Genomic DNA, 26,980 nt, shown 5'->3' on the forward strand with positions numbered 1-26,980 from the left:
TATATCATTTACAAAATTTATTTTTAGCTGAAATTTTGTGAAACATCTAGGTCACAGCAGGGAGGTTGTTAAATAATTGCGAGAAGTGGGATTTATAGATAAGGCATCTAAAATAACAATTTAGCTAGCCGAAGACATCCTTTTTAGGGCACATAGAAAGTCTGAATCAACCAGAGCGGTACAGAAGCAAATCAGCCCACACACCTAGCCTCAGAATATGAATTCAGAAGCTTGCTTCATAGGAGAACTTTTCTTGGAAATTTATCCTGAATTTCACTCTGTTAGTCAAGCCACTTAATGAGCTATGGAAAACAGGAAGGAAATTTGAGTGGGGTCCCCCCAGCAGGCATCATTCGAAGTCTTGACTGCTGCACTAGCATGTGCTGGACTTCTGGTGATGCCCAGTTATGAGAGGGTATTTATTGTCCAAAGGGGCATATCTCCATCTGGGGCTTTCCACTGTCCTGCTTTGAGAACATCCGGTCAGGAGGTACCCTCTGGGTCTGTCATAAGGCATACAAAAGACACTAGTGAACTTTTCATCTGAATTAAGTTCAAATGCCTTATGTGGATTCACGATTATAAGATCCGCCTTGAGTGCTGAAGATTACTTAAACAATGTTGTGTTTGTTGGTTGATTGGTTTGGGATATAAAGGGGACCAAACTGTAGGGTCATCAGTCCCTTTTTCATGATGCAAGCAAGGCCCAAAGTACAAAAACACCCAACACCACACCTAAAACGAAAACAAATGGAACAAACAAAAAAAACAGGGAAAACGTACACTGCAAGGAAAAGTAGAAGGTATTAAAACCATAGAGCAAATTATCTGGGCTGGCTGATCACAATAATAAAAGAGGATGAGCCAGCCACTCTGCCACACTTTAAAATGTCCATCTCAAAAAGACAAGGGGAGATGAAGACATGTAGGGAAAAGATGACCATCAAGACAAACAAATGCAAATAAAGTGCGACAGATTTAAAATGGAAGGAGGACTGGTGACCTCAGAGAGAAGGCTAAATGCTCACCATTAGATGGTGCGATTAACCCCCCCCCCCCCCCCCCCCCCCCGAATAAAAACGTAAATATAAATCTGCTATTGAGGTACTGTCGCCCAACACCAAAGGTAGGGTGCTGGGAAGGTCCGCCGCAGGGCTGCTAAAAGTGGGCAGTCCACCAAGATGTGGACGACAGTCATACGTGAGCTACAGTGACACAGGGGTGGGTCCTCGCAAAGGAAGAGATAGCCATGTGTTAGCCACATATGGCCAGTGCGGAGCTGGCAGAGAACCACAGAGTCCCTGTGAGAGGCCCGCATGGAGGTCTTCCACACATTTGTAGTCTCCTTAAGGGCACGCAGTTTGTTGTGCGTACTGAGATTATGCCATTCCGTCTCCACAAGCTGAAAAACCTGGCAGCATAATAATGATCGCAGGTCAGTTACAGGGATGCTGATCTCCAGAAGTGGTTTCCGTGAAGCCTGTTTGGCCAGCCTGTTGGCAAGTACATTTCCTGGGATTCTGACGTGGTCTGGGGTCCACATAAACACCATGGAATCACTGGACTGTACCAGGGCATAGATGGACTGCTGACTGTCACTACCAAAGGATGGCCGGGGGTAGCACTAGTTAATAAATTTTAGACAGCTCAAGGAGTCAGTACAGAGAAGAAACAACTCACCGGGCCGCCAGCTCTGCAAACACTGAAGCCATCTAGCAAGGAGTGCTGTTCAATATGTCCTCCATGAACATACGTGAAGCCAACGTGACCATCATCCATCGAGCCATCAGCCATCGAGCCACCTACTTCATGGGCCCAGTACATGGCAAGAAACGAGAGGAAGTGACAGCAGAAAGCCACAGGGTTAACTAAGTCCTTAGGACCATGGGAAAGGACCAGGTGAAGCTTTGGCCTAGGTGTACATCTGGTAATGGCGAGGCCCCCATTTCAGACAGAACAGATCGGACATGAACAACAATTTTAAGTCCTGACCTGGACCTCTGATGTGGGAGATGAACTGCCATGGATGGGACAAGGAGACGGTAATTTGGATGCTCAGGAGAACTACCAATGTGTGCAACATAACAGGTGAGCAGTTGTTTATGCCTAACGTTCAATGGAGGGACTCTGGCCTCCACCAGGATGCTGGTCACCAGACTCGTCCTAAAAGTTCCTGTTACCAGTCTGATACCACAGAGGTACACTGGGTCAAGTAAACACAATACTGAGGGCACTGCCGAACAATAAACCCGACTCCCATAGTCAAGGTGGGATTGGACAAGGGCTCTGTAGAGCTGCAGCAGAATAGAGCAATCTGCACCCCAGTTGGTGTTGTTCAGGCAGCAGAGGGTGTTTAGGTGCTGCCAGCACTTCTGCTTCAGCCGACTAAGATGAGGGAGCCACATCAATCGGGTGTTGAAAACCAGTCCTAAGAATCGATATGTCTCCACTACAGTGAGTGGATCATAATTAAGGTAAAGTTCTGGTTCAGGATGAACGGTACGACGCAGACAGATGTGCATGACAACTTTGCAGCTGAAAACTGGAAGCTGTGGGATACAGTCCATGACTGCACCTTGTGGATGGCTCCCTGTAGGCACTGCTCAGCAACACCAGTACTGGAGGAGCAGTACAAAATGCAGAAGTCAGCTGCATACAGAGAAGGTGAGACCGACGGCCCAACAGGTGCTGATAGACTTCAATGGCCACTAAAAATAGAGATACACTCAATACAGAGCCCTGCAGGACCCCATTCTCCTGGGTATGGGGGAACTATGGGAGGCATCAACTTGGACACGGAAAGTACGGAGCGATAGGAAATTTTGGATAAAAATTTGGAGCGGGTCCCAGAGACCTCACTTATATAATGTGGCTAGGAAATGATGTCACCAGGTCATGTCTTAAGGTTTTGGTAAAGGCTCTTCGGATGACAGACTCAAGGAAAACTAGATGATCAGGGGTAGAGCGATCACTCTGGCATGGAGCCAGTAGGCTATTTGACTCCAGGACCCAACAACTGCTGACTTACCATATGTTCTAACAGCTTACAAAGAATGTTGGTGAGGCTGATGGGCCAATAGTTATGCTCATTAAATTAGTTTTTACTGGATTTGAGCACTGGAATGATTGTGCTCTCCCTCCATTGGGATGGAAAGACGCCATTGCACCAGATCCAGTTGATGATGATGAGGAGATGTCGCTTTTAGTCAGATGAGAGATGTTAAATCAACACCTGTTGGGGTCTGGTACCCACAAACACATCTGATCTTCATCCAGACTTGGGAAAGTGATGTATGGCACCCAATGGTCGAGACGTACCTCTCCCAACACTCCCGTTTCCATCTTTTTATAAGCTGGCGAACGCTGGCACGGAGCCGTTTAAAAGCTATTAGAAGCTCTACAGAAGGGTGCCTTGTATGTCATTTTAGAGCTTGCTGATGCCCTTTAATGGCCTCAGCGATTTCCGGCAACCACCAACGTACTGACTTTCGCCAGGGCACCCTAAAGAACAAAGGATCACATTTTCCGCTGCAGAAATGATCGTTCTAGTGACCTGCTCAACTACCACTTCGATGGTACCATATAGGGGAGACAGCAGAGGTGAAAGCTTCCCAGTCTGCCTTGTTTAAAGCCCATCTTGGTAGATGTCTGGGGGAATGGCACTGGGGGAGTGACAGGAAGATGGGAAAGTGGTCACTACCACACAAGTCGTCATGGGCTCTCCAGTGGACAGAAGGGAGAAGTCTTGGGCTGCAGAGGGATACATCAACAGCTGAGTAAGTGCCATGAACTAGACTGAAATGTGTGGGGGCCCCAGTATTTAAGAGACAGAGATCGAGTTGAGATAGTGAAGTTTCGACAGCCCTACCTTGGGCAGTAAGCACAGTGCCACCCCACAAGGGGTTATGGGCGTTAAAATTTCCTGAAAGCAAGAAAGGTTTAGGGAGTTGATGAATCAGTGCAGCCAATGTGTTCAGGGGTAATGCACCATCTGGAGGAAGATATACATTGCAGACAGTTATTTCCTGCTTCATCCTCATCCTGACAGCCACAGCTTCAAGAGGGGTTTGAAGGGGTACAGGTTCACTGCATACTGAGTTTAGGACATAGACACAAACTTCACCTGACATTCTATTATAGCTGCTACATTTCTTGCAATATCCCTATAACCACAAGGGGCAGGGGTCCGCATTGCCGAGAACCAGGTTTCCTGGAGGATGCAAGAAGCAGGTGTAAAGCTTAAACAGCTACCGTAGCTCAGCCAGGTGGTGGAAAAACTGCAGCAATTCCACTGGAGGATGACACTATCATGAGGCTGGGAAGGCATGAAGCACGCACGTCTGCAGGTTATGCCTCAGGGTCACCTGCTGCCACGGACCGAGTATTTGTATCCATTCCTATTGTAGATGAGGCATCAGTGAGATCCAGGTCTTCAGGGGGCATTGAGATCTCCATCTCATCCACAGGTGCAGAACTGGTAGGGAGTGGTGGTGGTGTTTGAGCCACCAGATGGTCCTTTTTCTTAGCAGACTTCTTTGTTTGCTTGCCCTCTCACTTCTCTTTAGGGGCTTGCTAGGAGTACTACTTCAAAGTAGCTTCAGGTACGGAGGAAGACCATGAAGCTCTTCGTCCAGCAGCTTTTAGCTCCTTTAGCCACTGGTATGTGTCCACTGTGCCATTAGTGGAGACCTTGGGAGAAAGGGTCCCAAGGGACCCCTTCTGCAAAGCCAGAGGAGGTTGTTGCTTCTCCGCCTGGGGAGGGGGAGGGGGGGGGGGAGAGGAGACTGATTTCCCCTGCATTTGGGGTGGCCTTGCTCCTGAAGCAGGTACTTTGGGAGCAATGGAAAGAGTTTGCCCCTACTACCAAGGGGGCAGATGTATTCTGGAGGCCAGGAGGGCCCACTGTTCATGGCACAGAGTGTGGTACAACTGGTACTTGTGATGGTGATAGTAATGTAGCTGCAGCGTATGTGTACGTCAACTGAACGGGATGTAGTCGTTCAAATTTACGTTTAGCCTCTTAGATAGTCAGCCAGTCCAGGTCTTGTACTCCATGACTTTCTACTTCTTTTGGAGTACTGGGCAGGGGGAGTGCTGCTATCCACAGTTGATACAAGTGGGAAGAGGCGCACAGGGAGTATCTGGATGCATTGGACATCTGCAGTCTGTACGTGGCACTGGAATTGCAGCAGGAAGACATGTGCCCGAATTTCCAGCACCTTAAGCACTGCATAGGGGGAGGAAGGGGGAGGAATGTAAGGTCTAACATCACAGTGATAAACCACCACCTTGACCATTTCACCCAATTTACCATCCTCAAAGGCCAAGATGAAGGCACCAGTAGCAACCCTGTTGTCTTTGGGTCCCCTGTAAACACACTAGATGAAATGGACAACCCGCTGTTCAGATTGGCACGGAGCTCGTCATCAGACTGCAAGAGGAGATCATGATGGAAAATAATCCCCTGGACCATGTTGAGGCTTTTATGGGGAGTGACAGAAACAGGAATATAACCCAGCCAGTCACAAGCAAGTAACACCTGGGATTGGGCTGGGGATGCTGTCTGAATCAAGACTGCACCGCTTCTCATCTCTGACAGCACTGTCGCTTCCCAAAACTTATCCTCAAGGTGTTTAGCAAAAAATTGTGGCTTCATAGGTAGAAACGAGTCCCCATCCATTCTACTACAGACTAAATACCGAGGCCAATATGGCTCTCTTCTTTCTGTAGCCCTATATACCTCCCATGGTGTAGCGAGGGAGGGAAACGATTTAGGTTCATATCTGTCAGCATTGTAATCGATCTTGCCCTTCTTAGAGACTGCTGGCTGGCTACCGTGCTGGATATTGGGCACAGAGAAATCAAATATTGTCATGGGAGCGAAAGAGAACAGGAGGCAATGAAAGAAGGTGACGTACCCCAGAACGTGTCCTAGCCCAAATAGTTGAATTGCAGGTGGAGATGCAAAGCCATGACAAGAGGTTCAGGAGATCGAATCTAAGGACACTATGGATAACTCGTGCACCATGTAAGGCATCCTTTGCCATAAGGCCCGCACTTCTGTAGAATTTGGAAAGTGGCAGGTCGAACCCTAAAATGGGACCTGAACTTATAGGGCTGAAAAGTGAGAGAATCCTTTTAGTTACCTCTTATGACAGGCAGGGATACCTTGGGCCCATTCTACCCCCCAGACCCGCAGGGGGGGAAACAATGTTGTTTAGTCTAATCTATTACCACTAGAAGTGGTTGCTAACCACAGAGGGCCAATTCTTGTTTGAGGTATTAGAGGTCTGCTATCTGTAATGCCTGTCATTTTATTTTATTATAAGACTCAGCATGGTGAGGCATGAAACAGAGGGGAGTCTGTTCAACTCTGTGTTTCTGCTGGACAAAGGTGGTCGGGTAGGAAGAGGACAACAATGCTGTCGCAATATCGCAAGGTTTTCTATGGGGACCAATGGATCAGTGCACAGAGCACCTTGGAGGTTCAGATCCTGGATTGTGGACTGTTGCTGGCAGCCCAGAAGGCTACAGAGCTTGATCCAACCTGCGATAAAGAGGCATACGTCCCCAGGGAGGAAACATAGCACTCCCAGCATTCCTTTTTACTCTGCTTAGTAAGGTAATGAGCCTTAGCACAGAAATGATTAAAAGTGAGGAGGTTGTTCTGTGAAGGGTGTCGCTTAAATCACTGCAGCGACTGCGACATCCTTTGTTTACTACGGTACCGGTCGACGACGAGGGGGACATGTGGATAGGGGGACAACGGTGCCAGCGGCATGAAAAATAGTGGCAGAGATGCCTTGCATGACTACATCAATGGAATTCAAGAGGGAGGCATCAAAGTTCACAGCAGACATCTATAAAGGCCAACTGGTCATGCAGAATGCCTGTCTGGCTGGCAGCAGCAGGGGAACGATAGAACCACCAGAAAGTGGTCACTGTCAAAAGGACATCATGGGATGACCCATGTTGGGAAGCCACAAGGGCAGGGGAGGAGATGGTAGCAGAGAAGGTGCCATGAGTGGCACTGAAGTTGGTAGGGGAACCATCATTGAGGAGAAACAAATCAAGGTCTGTCATAAGTTGGTCAATTATTATACCTGTACCTGTTGAAGTGACACTCCTCCACATGCACTGAAGTCCCCAAGGAGGAGAAAGGGGGGTGGGAATTGCTGGATTAAGGTAGACAGTGCAATGTAAGGAAGTGGCCTACCTGGAGGGAGGTAGATATTGCAAATGGTGACTGCCAGAGTCATTTGCACTGAAACCAGTATTGCTCCCAAAATGGTACTTATGGGGATCCAGTCACTAATGATATTGGAGCGAACCAAAGTTCAGACCCCCAGATGCTACCCCAGGGACAGCACAGTTCTAACCAAACGCCCTATAACCACGAAATGTTGGAGAGTGGTCATCACAGAAATGCATTTCTTGACGAACAAGACTGAATGCAGAATAGGAGGGGACAAGACATTGCCTTTCCAGAATGTGATGATAGTATCTGTTGAAATTCTGCTGGATGATCATGTGGCAAGAGTCCAAAGTAGACATGAAGGAGCCGAGGAGGAGGTCAGGTCACTCTGTCAGTAGTCGTCACTGACAAGGATGGGGTGACATCCATAAATAAGATGTTAGACTAAGGTTGTGAGGGGGGAGATGGCACCTTTGGAGGGCACCGGGGGTGCCTGATCTTTGGATTTATGTTTCTTCTTCTGCTCCTCCTCCTCCTCCTCCTCTTTTTGAGGTGGAGGAGGGCAGGGAACAGGTGGAGTACAGGCTTCTGCAAGATCTGGAACTGAAAGAGAGTGGGCGACATGGTGAACCTCGTGGCCGAGTGGTGTGAGAGTCTTCTGGCCTGAGAGATGCCAGAAAGAGGGGTCCTGGGAGGGAGCCCGATCACTGACAGATGCTGAAGAAGGGGAGCAGTTCTTTGGCTGGGCAGGGGAAGTGGCTCCAAGACAGGAGGTCATGGGAACTGCAGGGGAGGTGGAGGTGAGAGAGGATAAGGGTAAGGACGAGGGGGGGTGGAGGAGGAGGAGGAGGAGGAGGAGGAGGAGGAGGAGGAGGAAATGAAGTAACAGAGGCAAACGAAGATAGTGACACTGGGTCGAGTCTCTTATACTTTTGGTGAGCCTCAGTGTAAGACAGGCGAACCAGGGACTTGTATTCTTGGATCTGTTTTTCTCTCTTGTAAGCTGGGCAATCCAGTGAGCAAAGGGAGTGGCAGTCAACACAATTGACACACAGAGGTGGCAGAACACAGGAGCTTCCCTCATGGAGTGGGTGGCCACAGTCAACACGCAAAGGGACTGCTGTACAATGGGAAAACATATACCCATAATGCAAGCACCGAAAGCACCGCGCAGGTGGAGGGACGTACGGCTTCACAGCACATCTGTAGCACATAACCTTGACCTTCTGTGGGAGGGCAACCCCCTCGAAAGCCGAAATGAAGGCACCAGTATTGGTGTGGTTGTCTTTCTGACCTTTCTGCAGACATTGAACAAAATGAGTGCCACACCACTCCACATTAGCCCTGAGTTCTTCAGTTTGCAGGATGAAAAATTACTCCCTAGACCATATTCAGAGACTGATGAAGAGTAACAGACACCAGGACATTGCCAAGATGATCACAGGCACAAAGAGCTGCAGATTCAGTGGCAGAAGAAGCTTTGATTAACTGGGAGCCTCACCGCATCTTACTAAGAGACTTCACTTCATCAAACTTTTCCTCGATATTTTCCATGAAAAACTATGGCTTTGTGGAGGTGAATGTGTCACCACCCATCCAAGTACCAATGAGGTAGTGGGGAAAGGGTCTCATCCCAAGATAGCGAGCCTGGTTCTCCTCCCATGGTGTAGCCAGGGAAGGGAAGGTTGCCAGGTCATATGAAGCAGCACTCAATGATCCTTCACCATTCAAAGAGACAGCCATTTGAGAACCGCCAGATTTTTGCAGCTTGATACACTTCATGTGCCAAGCATCTGCCCTGATACCACCCACTCTGACCAAGGGTTCTCCCTGTGGGCACCACCCAGCCACAGCAAGGGCCATCTGGAGTTCCGATGCCCCAAGAAGATAAGCAACCACTTCTTGGCATACATGGGCACGGAACAGCTCAGGTATCAGTAGTGTGATCCGTATGTTGTCAGGGGGCTCAGCCATATGGGTACATAACAGCCCCATCACATGGACTGACTAAACATGCTGGTGACGTATCAGGGTGGAAGGGAGCTACAGTGGGCAAGGGAGAGAGGAATCCACACTGTAGATGTTAGGGAGGGAGTTCTTCCCCATATGGCTCACATTAAACAGAAATTTTGAAGTGGAAGTAAAACCTCAAGTGGGGACCTAAACGCCAAAAAGGATGAAAGAACAGGCAAAAGGAACAAAATTGCAATCAATACAGGAAACCAGGTGGGTAGTCAGGTTGACATAAATCAGAACACAGAGAGGGAAAAGAGGTGGCAGTGAGGAAGGAGTGACGATAGGAAGGGAGGGCAGGGAGAAGTGAATGCAGCCAGGAAAGGAAGAATTGGCTGCAATAGCTCGGGACCCGTTATATGCTGCACATGAACTCGCAAAAGAATCATGAGCCCCCTGGTGAGAAGTTTCTTTTAAGTGCTATAATGGATTAAAATGCCAGTGGATTCTAACTGGATTAAATAACACCTACTATGGATTCAGGAAAAATAAATGTACTGAGGATGCTGTTAATGAGATGACACAATTAGGATATGCTGCTGACAGAACATGCATTAGATATAATGATAGACCAACTGAAGTGGTGTTAGGTAACTTACAGTACCCTTCATTCTGTAGAAGACTAAGCTAAATTGGCCACCAAAAAATGCTATACTACTGTCAACTGGGTTATTCCAAAGACTCGTAAGTGATGCTGTCAAGTCCTACATCGAATATTACAAACATATTATTAAAAGACACTCTCAGGGCACTGTCTGAAGTTCCAAGTCCTGGACATTAACTTAGAACCACTTCAGAATATATTACAAAACAGTCAAGGACTGTTAGAAGTTTTAGCATATGCTGATGATTTGTTACCTTTAATGCATACCAACAGTCAAGATTGACTAGAAAATAACAATGGTAAACTTTTTGGATTCATGGTTGAGTGGTGTTTGCAGGTGCCACTCCAGGCAGTAGCAAAAAAATTGACATATATGTTACTTATTAGCAATCCATTGCTTAAAATGGATCGGGAGATAATTTGGTGGCATGCCATCAATGAGTACTTAGGTATGCATCTGGGTAATGCCAACATAGAATATACTGCAAGGAAAAGTAGTTGTGTAATGAATGACATTATTAATAACGCATTAAGGAGGTTTTCATTTGCCTCTTAATGCAATTAGATTCCACCAGAAGTTTATATTAACTGCAAATTTGGGCTATGGTGCCAGTGTTTGGATGCATAGGTTATGACTGGTCAGACCTACCACTTCAGTAATAAATGCTATTAAGTTCAAGTATGTAACTTATTGATGACAATGCACCTCACCAGCCTATTGAGTTGACACAACCTCATTTGTCATATATGGTATGTACTGACTTCGCGTAACCTTTATCATAGTGAAAGTGTGTCTTACTACTCTCCCTGTTATGTAATTTTCTACAAAATTTCATATTTGGAGATGGTTAACCATTTTAACCAAAATTAGATAGGCTATCAGATTATAAATAATTTTTGCACTCTTGATCAGTAAATTACTATTTCTATGACTCTAGCAGTGATAAAGGTACAGCTAGGAATTCTGCTACGGTGCTGTACAGCCTATAGCACATCTACAGTTGCTTTAACTGTATTATTGGGCCTATGTCCCCTCGACCTAAAAATAAGAAACAGGGTGCCGGCTACTGGTTGAAGAAAAAACTATACAAAAATGCACTTAATTCTTGGAGAAATGGTACACATCAGTTAGTAATAAAGAACTCAATATTTTCAGAATGACAGGAGGAATGTAATTCCTCAGACAAAAGAAGGTAAACGTTTCAGTTTCTTGCTGATACAAAAGAAATGCTCCAGATAACATTCTGATCCAAGCAGGGGACTGGTCCAGTACCTTTCCAGAGATGGCCATATCCTAAACATATTAGTAGAACTTGTACGAGGGCAACCATCAGTTGTTACTGTGATGAAATTGGCAAATCAGGAAATGTCCCCTAGTCGAATATACAGTTAGGCAGGCATTAAGGGTAAAGCTTTATGACAGGATCAGACTGTAAGAGGGCACTGAGACCTTAAATCTTGTAGCTGATGTTTCTGAAAAAGTAAGGCATGACTGTAGCCAATGAACACCACTCCCAAGACGAGCAAGGCCTACATATCATCTAATCAATTAGAACAAAGCCAGATAGCTCTAGAATTTCTTGGTCCAGTAATGGAAGAGGTTAGGGAGATGGCCACGGCATGCCTTAGAAGGCCAGAAGAATCAATGAAATGTAAGTGGTGCATTCTGACCCATTTCCATGCTGTCTGGAGGCAGCAAAATATTGCTGTACTTCTCCATCTACATCTATACTCTGCAAACCTCTGTGAGGTGCATGGCAGAGGTTACATCCCAATGTACCATTTATTAGAGTATCTTCCTGTTCAATTCACATCTGGCATGTTGGAAGAATGACTGATTGAATGCCTCTCTGCATGCAGTAATTATTCTAATCTTATCCTCACGATTCCTATTTGAGTGATACTTAGGGGGTTGTTTTATATCCCTAAAGTAATCATTTAAAGCTGGTTCTTTAAACATTGTTAATAGACTATTTGAGATAGCTGTAACCTATCTTCAAGAGTCTTCTAGTTCAGAATCTCTGTGACACTCTCTCATGGATTAAATCAAACTAACAACTCATGCTGCCCTTCTGTCTATACATCCAAAATCCCCATTAGTCCTATCTGGTAGAGGTCCTATACACTTGAGCAATATTCTAGAACTGGTTATAAAAGTGATTCGTAAGTAATCTCTTATTGACTGACTGCACCTTCCCAGTGTTCTACTAATAAACTGAAGTCTGCTTTACCCATAACTGAACCTATGTGATCATTTCATTCCATGTTCCCCAAAGTATTACACCCAGGTGTTTGTAAGAGATGGGCGATTCCAACAGTGACTCATTGATATTATAGTCACAGATTACTAGTTTTTTTTTCCATTTTGTGAACTGCAAAAGTTTAAATTTCTGAAGATATAGAGCAAGTTGTCAATCTCTGCACCATGTTGAAATCTTATCAAGGCCTGACTGAATATTTATACAGCTTCTCTTGGATAGTACTTCATTATAGGTAACTCCATCATCTGCAAAAAAAAAACCCTGATTTTACTATTAACATTGTCTGCAAGGTCATTAATATATAACATGAACAGTAAGGGTCCCCAACTTTTCCCTGGGGTATGCAGGGTAGCATATTAGGACCAATACTGTTCCTGATATACATCAATGACTTTCCCAGTAGTAATACTAGAGAAGGAATGTTGCTACTCACCATATAGCAGAGATGCTGAGTTGTGATTGGCACAACAAAAAAGATTCACAGAATTAAAGAAGCATTTGACAGCAGTAGACTCTCTTCTCTCTCACACACACACACACACACACACACACACACACACACACACACACACACACACACACTCACACACACACACACAGTTTGGTTTCAGCTCTCTGACAAAGGCCTTAATGGCCAAAAGCTTTAATTGTGTGAATCTTTCTGTTGTGCCTAACGCGACTCAGCATCTCTGATATATGGTGAGTAGCAACTTTCCTTCTCTGGTATTGTTACATTCCATCCTGGATTTTCCATTTTCCCAGTAGTGTTACTCATGGTGAAAAAAATCCTCTTTGCTGATGACAGCAATATTATAGTCACTGAGAAAACAAGAGAACTCCTTGCTGAGAAAGCAAATGAAACTCTCAATGAAGTTTATGATTGGTCAGTAAGCAATAATGTAACATTGAACATAAAGAAAACTAATGCCATGAATTTCAGTTTGAAGAGGAAAAGTGACAATGTTAAATTAAATGTAGATGGCACCTCTACATACTGTGTAGCTGTAACTAATGCAAAATTTCTAGGAATGAATACTGATTCTCAGTTGAAGTGGTGTGAATACACAAAGGTACTTGCAAACAGAATGTCATCAGCATGTTATGCCCTTACCATCCTATCATCAGTGTGTAACATGCAGTGTCTTTTAGTTACATATTATTCACATGTACACTCAATTCTTAACTAAGGCATCCTTTATTGGGGAACAAATGCACAAAATATGAACACAATTTTCAAAATCCAGAAAAGAGCCATAAGAATAATAACCAAAAATACTAGTCGAGCTCATTGTAAAGATCTGTTCAGAACACTAGGGATTTTAAGTGCTCCACATGAATACATTTACCAGTCGGTTGTACACATCAAAAATAACATTGGTAATTACTGCACTAACAGCTCTGTCCGTGACCATGCAACAAGAGAGACTCAACTTACATTTACCAATAAAAAATAAACATAAAACTCAAAACAGCATTTTCTACCAAGGAATCAAACGGTACAATAAATTACCAGAAGTGATTAAAGAAATTGCAAAAATACACTTATTTAAAAAGGCAGCTAAAAAAACCTGTTATGCAAAAAATTTTATACATTGAAGGATTACTTAGCTAAAACAGAGTAGGGGTATGATAAAAAAATGTTATACAAATAAATAATCATAACAATAATGAATATAAAATATCCAACATTCCACATTACGCCTTCACTTTATGTTTTTTTCCCTTCCCCCCCCCCCCCCCCCCCCTCCACCCCCCCCACCCCACTTCCTTTTTTCCCTTCCTTTTTAACTTTCTAGAAATACTTACCCCAAGCTATGCATAGCACAATACTAATACCTCTTCCTCTTCCTCTTTCTGAGCTCAACATCTCACTCATTACGGAGGAATGCCGACTCAGGTTTTTCAGGATAGCAATAGGAAGTTGAGGTACAGAAAATGACCCAGTATGTGTATGTGTGTGTGTCCGTCCATCTCAGACTACAGTAAATAGAAATAGTGAAGCTCCAGACAGAAGTGTGCTATTTAACTGTTCTCTGAAGGCCAGAGACCCTAACAATCATACGAAATCTTAGTATTGGTAGCAATCAGTATTAGTATTAACTGCTGAAGAAAAATCTAGCTACTGATAATACTAATAGGGGCTCGTAATATTTTAGTAGCATTAGAAATATTGTCATTATGCTGTTGTTAGAGAATTGATAGTAGTAAGTATTAAGATAACTTCAGAATTAATCAAGGTAATTTGGAATAACAGATACCTAAGAGACTTTTTCACACCACCACCACCACCACCACCACCACCACCACCACCACCACCACCATTTTCTCCAGCTCAGCTCATAGAGGCCTTCAGTGTACTCTGGACTTAACAGTGAAATTTCCAATGCACTCTTAAGTTGATGCCCTTTGTCGTAGATGCCCTTCGTTTTTAATTTCACCATAGGTTGTTTTGACTTATCTACATGATGTGTCAGTCCTTCCAACAATTACTTCTTTCTCAATTTCTTACCTTTTTTCCCCCTCCAACCATCTCGCCTTGGCTTTCTTGTGCTTCCAATTTATGAGGGTTGGAACTTCAGTAGTGGCAACTATTTATTTACAGCTCAAACAAAATAGATACGTATTTCAAAGTTTTACTGACCTTCAAAGTAGTCACAAGCATTGTGTATAACCTGTCGCCATCAATATGGAAATCATAGGATACTCTTAGCAGTGCCAGTTGTGTTGACAGTTCAAGCAGCATGGTCTATTGCCCGACAAATTTGTAGCAGTTCTGAAGCAAATGCAGTGAAGTGCTTCCTTCAGTTTAGAAATTGTTATGAGAGCTTAAGTCAGGAGAGTGCAGTAGGTGGTATAGCACTTAGCAGCCCTATAAGTCAAAGCTTGCACTGTACGTGCCTGAGCTTTGTCCTGCAAAATGATGGTCAGGTCCTGCAGAAAGTGTCATCACTTCTGTCTCTAAGCTGGTCGTAGGTTGTGTACCAAAAATGAAGAGCATAGAGACAAAAGTGGTGACACTTCCTGCAGGACCTGACCATCACTTTGCAGGACAACGCTCAAGCACGTACAGTGCAAGCTGTTACTGATTTGTAAGACTGATGGGGCTGCTAAGTGCTATACCACCTACTGCACTCCCCCGACTTAAGCCCTCGCGAGTTCAACTTTATTTCTAAACTGAAGGAAACACTTCACGGCATTCACTTTAGAACTGCTACAAATTTGTCGGGCAATAGACCGTGCCACTCGAACTGTCAACACAACTGGCACTGGTAAGAGTACCCTAAGACTTCCACATCGCTGGCAGCTGGTTATACACAATGCTGGTGACTACTTTGAAGGTCAATAAAACTTTGAAACAGGTATCTATTTTGTATGAGCTGTAAATAAATAATTGCCACTATTAAAGTTCCAACCCTCATTTCATTCCCTACTGCATTCCTGTACTACCTTTATCATATTTTTAGATACGTCTCATCGATCAATTTAAGTATTTCTTGTGTTAGCCAAGGTTTCTTCTCACTTTCCTGACTTGTACCTATGTCTGTCCAACTTTTGTGATTGCCCTTTCAAAGAGATGTCCACTCCTCTTCAACTGAAATGCCTATTGTGGTTTCCATTATCACAGTACTTAGAGCCTCAGAGAACTTATAAGGCATTTCATCATACTTCAGCATTCAGTATACCATTTCTTTGCACACTGATTCTCCTGGATGAGGCTTTTGACTTTCAGCGTACTTTTTGTAATTGCTAAATTGTGATCCGAGTCTGTATCTGCTCCTGGGTATATCTTACAATCCAGTATCAAATTCAGAAATTTCTGAATGACCATGAGGCATCCTAGCTGGAGTCTTACCACATCTCCAGGCCTTTTGCAAACATACCACTTCCTCTTGTGGTTTTTGGACAGAGTATTCGCTATTACTAGCTTAAATTTATTGCAGACCTCAATTAGTGTCTCTTCCATCTCATTAAGTCTTCCTTGTATTCCTTCCCCTACTACTGTGTTCCAATTCCCCATGGTAAAGAGTCACTATGTAGCACAAAAGTCAGACTACATATGTGAGGTCCCGCCACCCACTAATTCTAGAATGTTTGTCACTGAACAACACAGACACAGCTTAGTTTCCAATAATCATTGCCTTACTGTATTAAAATCTGAATATACAATCAAGCTTTGAATAGACTAGTTAGTGATGACCAAATTTTGAGAGAGAGAGAGAGAGAGAGAGAGAGAGAGAGAGAGAGAGAGAGTATAATTATGTCATACTGATTATCAGACTCATATTTCAAGTGACTGTTAACGTTAACTTTTTCCTGGGTGCTTGATCAACATTTCCACCCACTTTACAATTATTTAACATTTCTACTACAGTCGGGCTTATTCTGCAAGGCCACTATACTGTTGTCAGTATCATATGCACCATTTCCTCACCTCTTACATTGTTTCACTTAGTTTCATTGCTTATTTCATACAGTTACCTTACATTACCTTTAAATTTCGACTACTTGTCATCACAGTAAAATGATCTAAACTCTTTATATTTCTCTCTTCATCCATTTCATTACAGAATTCCTAACTTGAACTTCATGTCTCACATGACTCTGAAAATAGAGCTCACTGATGAATCCCATTTCTGATCTCCTTTCCTAAAGTTTATTCTCACACAAGATGGCTTTATCATTTCAGTTACAGCTATTCACACATACTAAACAAATAATTCTTGTCTATCACAATTTTTTGTCATTTACAGTAACAAACATCACATATAGAAATGTATCTTACCTGTTCCACATATTCTGGTGTTAATGGTAAGAAGTAAACCTTATCTGCCAGACCTTTTGATGTCTGCACTGTAGCAATGTTAGGATTTATTAGCACAGTCTGTATGCCTTCTTCTTTGAGTGCTTTTATTGCCTGTGAGCCTGAATAATCAAATTCACCGGCTTGTCCAATAGACAAACCACCTGATCCAAGAATAAGCACTTTTCTAGGGTGCAATACAGATGGTGCAGTTGTAATATGACGCCTTAGTTGCTGAGACAGAATGCCTTTTAAATCTGGTGCACCACCATCTTTACAAATCTTCACCGCTTCTAGAAAAGCATCAAAAAGGCACTCCAAATCTTGTGGTCCTGGGCTGTGCTCAGGGTGGAATTGTACACTGAAAATATGCAACATTTGATAAAACAATGTTTTGATCTGGAAAATATTGTCATGTGCTGAAAGGATGTAAGATAAAAATTATTAATTTGTGGCAGCATTTTTTAAAATGTTATCCAGTGTTTTTGTTGCATACCTAAAGAATGGGAGTGATTCATGAATTAGACCTTCATTTGTATTATCATTTGTATTTGTGAACAGTGGAAGCCATCCCTCCGCAAGATTTTCCACATTTATTGCAAATCCATGATTCTGTGAAGTCATAAAGCATAAACCTGTTCCATGATGTGTACAAGGCTGGTTGTGTCCCCTGTTTCCATACCTGAAAATGGAATTTTTTTTTACAGTGACAATTTACAGAATGCTTGTCTACATGTAACTTTTTGCAAATTGAAAAATTACAATGAAACACTATTCTCAAACAGTGACATAGCATACAAATTCCTTGATTCTTTGAAACAACAATTTTCACAACACTGATTTTTGCACTTCTTCAAACTATAGTCTATGTAACCTTTATTCAGGTCATACTTATGTCTCCACTCCCCACGGCACATTATGGTGTAGGGCAGAGGGTACTTCGTATAATCGTCTACTACTGTCACTTTCTCCCTTCTCTATCACAGTCTTGAATGGTCCACAGGAAGGATGATTGTTGATAAACCTAAATGAGAGCACAAATCTCTGTAATTCTGTCTTCGTTGCCTTTTGCAAGATAACTGGAAGAGGGAGTAATATACTGATTGACTGTTCTAGGAATGTATCCCCTTGGAATTTTAAGAGTAAATAAATCACACTGTGATGCAGTGTGCCTCTCTTGCAGTGTCTGATACTGCGATTGGCTGAGGATCTCTGTGACACTTTCACATTTACTACATAAATGCACTGCTCTTCTTTCAGTGTTGTCTATTTCCTCTACCAGTCCTGGTATGGATCCCACACAAGCAATACTTAGCTACTGCTCTTATGATATTTTTTTAAGTTACCTCTTTTTGTAGATCAATTACACTTTCCGAGGTTCTTCCAATGAAACTCAGTGCAACATCTGTCTTACCTGTGATTAGATTTACATAGTTGTTCCACTTGCAATCACTCTATATGCATACTCTAAACTAGTTTATGTTTGTGATTGCAGCCAGTGATGTTTCTGTGATTGACTATTTATGTGCAAAATGAAACATCTGATTACAATGAGGGTTAACTGCCAATCCCCGCACTAAGTATTGATCCTCTGCATGTCTTCCTGCATTTTGCCACAATTTTCTAGCATTGCAAATTCCATGGATATAACAGCATCATCCACCGAAAGCTTCATGCAACTTCTGACATTCACTATGTCATTTCTATACAGTGTTGTAGGGGCTGCCCTCTGTCGAGCTGGAAACCCCTACTAATCCATCACATTGCAGACTGAGGACCTGTGAAGTGTCATTAGATGCAATAAAGTAACATTCAAAGTTTCTCCATTTATTATGGAGAATACATATCATTGCTGCTTCTCCCACGGTGGCTGGTGCCTATGTAATGCAGAGTAGGAACCACTGAATTCAGTAGTGGACTCATGGCTGCCAAAGACACTACATCAGCTTTTAGTGGAGGCTTACGACACCCTGATGCAATGGTTCTGATGCCCGCTAGCAAGCTAGGCATGCGGTGGTCAGTAGCTTGGCATGGAGATATCAGTGCCTACACCATTTTGCGGAATACTCAATCCCTCCCAGATTACTGCTCGTGTTGTCCTCTCAAATGGAGTGCAATGTCGTATGCAATGTAGTTGCACTGAACAATTAACCTGGCACAACAGTATGGTAGGCCTCCAGACCCATGGAGTTGTGTCTGTAGACCCTCTGATTATCCTTAAGGGTTGACTGCTGTGCTAATATCAGTACTGATGGATTCTCAAGCACGGCTTCTGAATGCTGATCATCTCTCAGGCCAGCAAGAGCAAAACCAGCACTAGAACAACCTCTCTCAAATTATTTTACCATACCATAACCAAGAATTGAGTGTAAACAACAAGAATGCGATCAATCCAACTGATCAAGTGCCGAAAGTTAGTGGTGATGGACTGTTTACATCACTGAGGAGAGGCTCTGCTCTACGTTGTCATTTATAATGAGTGAATTGAGTTTGCTCTTTCATAGTCATCAGTGGTCTTCAGTTTTGCTACATATTCTTTACAGATTTGTTACAGGGTCTTTACTGTTTAGTCAAATTCCTGCTTGGCGTTGTTGCATCCTATCTAGTGTCGCTCATGTTATGTTATGGCAGTAATGAAGGCGATTCATTCTGCACTGTTGTGACCATTTTCTGTTGGGTTGCTTACAGTCTCTTAAGAGTGTTGAGATGGCTGTCTTCCTGACCCAGTAATGGTGTTGAAATGTCTAAGCTTCCCAGCTGGTGATATATCTGCATGACTGAGTAATGCCACCTGTTCAAACTTAGAAAAAGTTTTGCTCTCACGTTTCATTACTAATTTTGTCACGTAACAGTATACTATGAAAATTAATGGTCCTGTAACACTGTCTTTGAGTATTTGGGTCTTAAGATTTCTCTCCATTAAGAATGATATGCTGTGTTCTGTTTGCCAGGGACTCTTCAACCCCAGCATATATCCAGTTTAATACACTGTACAGTCGTATTTTGTTCATTAGCTGGCAGTGTGGAACTGTATCAAATGCCTTCTCAAAGTCAATAAACAGTACCAATGTGTGCTATGGAACCTACTGGTTTCCAAATATCACAGGCAGAGTGATGATTTGAAGAAGGAACTACATTATGATCACCCTCAGTTAAATAACTTGGAAGTAAGATGTTTAGTATTTCAGCATCCACTTGGATGCCATTACTGTCTCTGAGTGTCCACACAGCTGGCTTTGATCCATTTATTGATACAACATTAGGTGAGAACTTTAATAATTTGTCAGATCGGTAGATAGAATCTTACTTTCAAAATTATTGAATGATTCACTCACGGTTTCTCCTTGTGTTTCATTTGTCTTTGTCCAGATTTTGTCTGTCTGCGATGCTTTTGCGAGTTAAATCAGCAATGAAGCTCTCTTTGCTTTCAGAACAGTTTTCTAACACTGCTGTTTAATGAGGGCAGGTGTTTCATACTATTCACAGCTATGCACAGCATATAGTTATCTAAGGCATATTGCGCAATATTGTTCAACTTTGCCCATTCATGCTCAACATTTTCAGTTCTGGAAACGCATTTTCCATGTCAACCACTGAAGTAATCCAAATGTGTTTTGTTGCTCCTAGCAAGCAGAAGTAAGTTCCCCTTTCTTTTCATTCCTGTTTGCAACCATATTTAGTGACGTTGTTGTCCTAGTAAGCGGAAAGAATTTCCTACATTTCTTTACATTCCCATTTGCAAGCATATTTAGTAATGCTGTAACAGCCTTACAATCACAGATCCCCTGTTCTACAACCACTGAGTCCACGAGTTTAGGCCTGCTGACAACCAGCAGAACTGATGTTACTATTATGAGTCTGTTCTCTGATTAATGTTCAAGGTAAGTTTTGGATAATGTATTTAGTACAAATTCATATGATTCCTTATCACTGCTGCCAGCTTGAATCAGTTTGTAGTTTTTCTCAGCTGGAATCTCCCCCTAATATTATTATTACATAACCATGAACTGTGTATGTGCAGTCTTGTCCCAATACTAGCTCGAATATTCCACCACTACTGCTCATGAGCTGGGTGGGGGTCGACTATAGAAGCACTATATCATGTTTGAGCCACCTTCATATTTGTAATCTATTCTAACCTCACTAGATGTTATCATATTATTTACAGCTCTAAACACACCTCCACCACCAGCATTCAACCTGACTTTAAGCCTTCCACTTGGCTCCAAACCAGAGTACCGTATTTGGTTCTGGAGCTGCTGCTGCGAAACTTCTGCTCTGCCTCCACTCCACTAAGGAAGCTAGCCGTCTTCAATAAAGCAGCCAGCTGCCTGGATGAACTAAGGATGGCCTCAGAACCCAGGCAGAGCCATCATTTGTGCCAATGTGAACAAGTGCATTTAGTCACTGCCAGCAGTGTCTCCTCTACATACCTGATGTGAAACCTTGGCAATCAGAGACAGTGGGTACTAGCGTTTCTTCCCAATTTGCCTGTTCTTTGCATGTGGTCTCCATCACATACCTTGCATTGGTACTCTGAATGACCAAGAACCCCATCTGCTGTGCTTGTCCAGACCTCATCAGGCTGGTGTGGGAGAATCTGAGGGTGTTGTGACATCAGGGATACCAGATGACACTTAGGCTCCAGAGATTCCAGCATCCTGAAGCCTATCTAAAGAGGCCAACACAGCTTCCAGCTCTTTCTGGACAGTGGCCAATCCCCCTGCATCCATACTTAGCAGCCTGTTCCTATCTGTACTTGATCAATGGATGCCTGTACCACAGTGAACATAAAACTTACCCATGCAGCCACTAGATGCAGTCTAAGTACTGTTGCTACATTTCTTCTGATGATCACTACGCTATAAAGATAAATCTTGCAACACAAATGCTCAAAAAACATGGAAGTGTTAGAATGTGTTAACTGACTAGTCAACATAGTTAAATACACGTGTACTATTCACTTCTTCACAGAAGAACTTTAGAACAACAAATCACTCACTCACTCACTCATTCACTTACATTTGGAGGAGGAAGGGGAGTGTAGCAGCTGAATGTCTCATACTCTTCCCCTTCTTGGCTACACTATTATTAATATGCATCTCTGTAGAGTTGAAAAAATTATTCATACAACTAAAGAAGCCTTTTAACAATAAATAATATTTCACGTTATTGTTTCATTACAAATGGTCTACCATCTGTCACTCTCAGCAAATTGTTCAGTGAAGTGTCATCTTTATGGAAAGTAGCAAGACATAATTCAGTCAAACAAGATCAACTCACATTATATTTGTTTAATAACTTAATTTTCTCAATAAGTACACTACTGTCACTCAAACAGAATGCACATCCCTGGACTAATATTTGTTTATGACATTGAAAAATATTAAAACTTACTTCATTTTGTATGCTTTGCATCCTGCAGCAAGTGATAACAGCTGGTGACCCAAGCAGATACCAAAGATTGGCTTTATTTTATCCTGCTTCATTATCTTCTGTATGTTTTCTATGGTTTCTTTGCACATTTCTGGATCTCCTGGTCCATTGCTTAGGAAAAGACCATCATATTTCTCAACATCAAGTGGATGGTTCCATGGAACTAAATCCACCCTGACTCCTCTCTTTAACAGACACCTTAATTGATTGTATTTTAAACCACAATCCACAGCACATATTGTCACTGGTGCTGAAGCACTGAAGGTCATTACTTTCTGTAAAAGACAAACACTGCTGCCAAATAAGATTATTAATACATATACAGTATGCTACATGTACAAGGCATTTGATTTACTGACAACAATGATGTAACACACAAATAGTTAATAGTACCTCAATAGAAACCTCATTCACAAGGTTTCTTTTATTGGGATCCTCAAACAACACAGCCGATGGAACAGAGGACGGTGGCACTCCCATCACAATCTTTCCTAAAAGTGATCCTTTTTCTCTAATCTTTTTGGTCAATTCTCTTGTATCAATGCCACAAATGCCAGGCACTCCATGCTCATGCATCCACTGTGATAGTGTCCTAACTTGACGCCAATGGCTGGGAGTTTCACAGAGCTCTCCAACAACCAATCCTGTTGCCCATATACGTCTCGACTCAAACCACCTGCAGATATGAGACTGTGAGGACAGGTAACACGAAAACTTAACTGATACATTATGTTTGTAGGTATATAAAAATATTTAAAATTTCTAAAATACAAGTAACTGCAATCTCTATCGTTACAGTTTTATCTCTCACTTACTGGGGAAGATCAAATTCATCTTTACTCTCATCTGTTACTCCATAGTTGCCAATCAAAGGATATGTAAGAACTAGGATTTGCGCATGGTATGATGGATCTGTAAGGGATTCCTGGTATCCAACCATTCCAGTCTGAAACACTAAGAAGACAATTTAAAGCTATTATTAGTGAGGTTTCATAACATCAAATAATAAATTCAAAGTAAGTTTAGATTTTTCCACTTATGGAGGAAGGATACATTAGTGTATAATTTTTATAATAATTTCTTGTTTAAAAGCATAAAAGATAGTAACTTAAGAGAATAATTCTGCTCTATCACACTTATCTTGGCCGAGCCAAATTGTTTTCTTAAACTGTTAAATTACAGGTGTGGTCTTTCTTCCATTATCTATGGATGAAATTAAAATACAGAAGTGGAACGACTGCTACTAACTAATTACTACTAAAGTAACTAAAAAAGACAGGGAAATGTCCAGAATTTTATTAACTTCTTAAATGAGTGTTACAACAGAAACTGAACAACTCAGTATTACTTTGACTTTTAGTTGATAGTTGGTCAATTGGGGAGGGGGAGGGCAAACAGCAAGGTCATCAGTCTCCTATCCTAAGGTGGCAGAAAGCATGGCAGGAACAATACAAACAGCACAGCCCAGGCAAGAAGAAAGGAAAATAGGCAAACAAAGAGGGAAAATAATAAATTTTATATAACCAGTTATGCTGCTGTGGATATTATTTTTTTATTTGAACTATATGCATATTTCAGCTGTACACCCATCATCAGGTTATGTTTTCAAGTCCTGACTTCCATGCAATAGTATAGATTCTGTTGCTGTCTATTTATTTACTGGCTATATTGTTACGGTGTTACTTTTGTAGTAATCAGCTGTGTGTTTCAGTATGTTCTGATGCTTCACTAATAATGGTCAGAAATAAACTTAACAACCAGCTGAAATTTCATGACAGTAATTACGTCAGATGATCAGCGATATCATCTGAAATAGTTGCTGTCATGAAATTTCATCTAGATATTAAGTTTATTTCTGGCCTTTATGAATGAAGTGTTGGAACAGGCTGGAACACACAACTGATTGCTTCTAAAATAACAACAAAACAATATAGTTAGTAAACAAATAGACAGGAACAGGATCAATGATACTGCATGGAAGCGAGGACTTGCAAACAACCTGATGATTGCTACATAGCTGAAATAGACCTATAGTCCAAGTAAAACAATACCCATAGCAGTGTAACTGGTTATATAAAATTTATTATGTCGTTGGAAGATGTGTTATGCAGTAGGCCCCAAAGATTACAAAGAGGTAACAGGAATGTCAGGGCAGCAGGAAGAGGAAAGAACAGGAGAGGATGGAGGGAATCGGGGAGAACAGTGTGCCCCAGAAATGCTTAGCACGGTAGGGCAGCAGCAATGCCATTGGCTCATCCCAGTTCCCACACAATATCATGATCAAGAGAACCAAGCTGATGTAGAGGCAGGACCAAAGCCTCCATAACAAACACCAATGCTAACTGAAGAACTCCAATACCAGAGGGAAATTCAAGGGGGGGGAGGCCTCATTGTGGAGTAAAAAACCATGGGCCAATCTAATATGGCTGATACGAAGATTCCCATAGGGGGAGGTGGAGGGAAGAATGCCACATAGTAGGAGTCTCTGATTGTGTGACAGTGGGGTAGCCTCCCAAGAGTTGGCCCATGACTAAGGAAAAATGGATTTGCTGTGAAGCCACAAATCCACACCCAACAGTATCATGGGGAATGGGGGGTAGATGGCTCCTCTCCCAGCCCGACGATCAGCAAGTTAATTACCCGGGACACCTACGTGGCTGGGAACCCACAGGAAATCAACATAACAAGCAGCATTGCCAAAATTGGCGAGAAGATTATGGATAGCAGAGACCAAGGGGCAGTGGGAAACACAGTGAGTGATAGCCTGAAGGCCACTCATTGAGTCTATACACAAAAAAAACTTGAGTCAGGGAGGACTGTTTAATAAAACAGAGGCCACCATAGATGGCCATCAATTCTGCAGTAAATACCCCAAACTTGGCAAGCAAGAGATGGTGTTTGATGGCAACAGAGGACGTGAAGGCATATCCCAAATAATTGTGGATTTAAAGCCATCAGTGTAAGAAACAATAGCATCCTGAAACTCCTGTGAGTGTTCAGTTAAACAATGGAATGCCATGGGGGCAATGTAGGGTTTTGGACCCCAAAGAGATCCATATGAATCCAAGATTGAGAAACAACTAACCAGTGGAGGGGGGAGGGGGCAGAGGAGAGGATGGTTGGGAGAAGAGGACAAGGAGGGGAGATGGAAATCACAGTCGAGAGAAGCAAGGCAGAATCCACCCATTAAACCCTCTCGAGCCCGAAGCTTTGAAAATAACAGAATAGGAGGGATGATCAGGGGAAGGGCGGATAGTGATGGCATAGGAACTGGGACCTCTGAACCAAAAGGGGAGGGATCCCAGCATCATCTGGAAGACTGTCAACAGGTCTAGTTTGAAAGGCAATGGTGGCTAGATCGATGAAGATGGTGAAGCAGGTCAAAGAAGAGCGGTGTGGAAGGGGCAGCTGAACCATAAACTTGAAATCCATAATCAAGACGAGACAGGAGTAATGCCCAGTAAAGGCAAAAAAGGGACAAATGATCTGCACTCCAAGAGGTGTGGGCAAGGAAGCTAAGAACATTGAGTTTACAAAAACATTCAACCTTCAGGTGACATACAGGACAACCAGTTAGGGGAGGGGGGGGCAAAAGATCAAAGGCAAACAAAGTGCCACATGTGACACTGTAATTGGTAGGGAAACCATCATTAAGAAGACACAGGTGTTGGTCTGCAAGGAACTTATCAATGAGGAGCCCCCAATTAGATGAAAAAGCACTGCTCCACAAAGGTTGATGGGCACTAAAATCCCCAAGGAGGGAGGGAGGGAGGGAGGGAGGGAGGGAGGGAGGGAGGGAGGGAGGGGAGAGTTGCTGAAGGAGGTCAGTTAGGGCACCAGGTGAAGGTGGCCTGTCAGGAAGGAGATGGAGATTGCCAACCACCACTGTGTCAACACCCATCACCAAAAAATACGGGATGACTTCCCTAAATAAGAGGTCAGGTTCAGGTTGCGAGGATGATGGATGATGTCAACATCTCTGGGGGCAGTGGAGGGGCCTTGTCCTGGGACTATTCCTCCTCCCCCTCCTCCTCCTCCTCCTCCTCCTCCTCCTCCTCCTCCTCCTCGAGCAGACTTCAAGATCCAGAACTGAAAGGCAGCAGGTACCTTGGGGTGTACAGACTGAGTTCTATGGCCAAGTTGTGGTAGCAGGCCTCTGCCCTGAGAGATGGCAAGGAAGAGGGGTCCTGAGAGTGAATCCTCACCACCAGTGGGTGCGGAAGGAGAGGGACACTTTATCTGGAGATGAGGAGCAGCACCCTGAGGGGAGGGCTTGGGAACTGCATGGGAGGAGGATGGGTCTGGTGTAAGGAAGAGGGAGGAGGGGGAAAGCAAGTAACAGAGGAAAAGGTAGGAGTTACTGACACAGAGTGAAGTCTGCTATATTTCTAACAAGACACAGTCAAAAATCAAACCATGGAAAATCCAGGATGGAATGTAACAATATTACGACAAAGTAAGTTGCTAGTCACTGTATAGTGGAGATGCCGAGTCGCCGATAGGGAGGGGGGGGATTAAAACTTTTTGTCTTTGGCAAACATATGTGTGTGTGTGTGTGTGTGTGTGTGTGTGTGTGTGTGTGTGTGTGTGTGTGTTTGGTGATGAAGACCAAAGGTCAAAAGCTTCAGTTCTTTGTTGTGCCTATCTGCGACTCAGCATCTCTGCTATAT

General features: G+C 43.0%; 1 protein-coding gene across 1 annotated transcript in view; it reads right to left on the bottom strand.

The window, feature by feature from the left end:
- Positions 1 to 26,980, bottom strand: part of LOC124606307 (CAD protein) — a 545,680-nt gene that overhangs the window by 408,016 nt on the left and 110,684 nt on the right. Inside the window, exons 2-6 of the mRNA XM_047138292.1 lie at positions 23,126 to 23,264; positions 22,704 to 22,986; positions 22,272 to 22,585; positions 17,371 to 17,556; positions 16,857 to 17,235 (exon numbers count right to left, since the gene is read on the bottom strand). Of these exons, the coding sequence (XP_046994248.1) occupies positions 16,857 to 17,235; positions 17,371 to 17,556; positions 22,272 to 22,585; positions 22,704 to 22,986; positions 23,126 to 23,264 (1,301 nt within the window). The remainder of the gene's footprint in view (positions 1 to 16,856; positions 17,236 to 17,370; positions 17,557 to 22,271; positions 22,586 to 22,703; positions 22,987 to 23,125; positions 23,265 to 26,980) is intronic.

This window comes from Schistocerca americana, chromosome 1 (genome assembly GCF_021461395.2).
Source record: "Schistocerca americana isolate TAMUIC-IGC-003095 chromosome 1, iqSchAmer2.1, whole genome shotgun sequence".
Classification (NCBI taxonomy): Eukaryota; Metazoa; Arthropoda; class Insecta; order Orthoptera; family Acrididae; genus Schistocerca; species Schistocerca americana.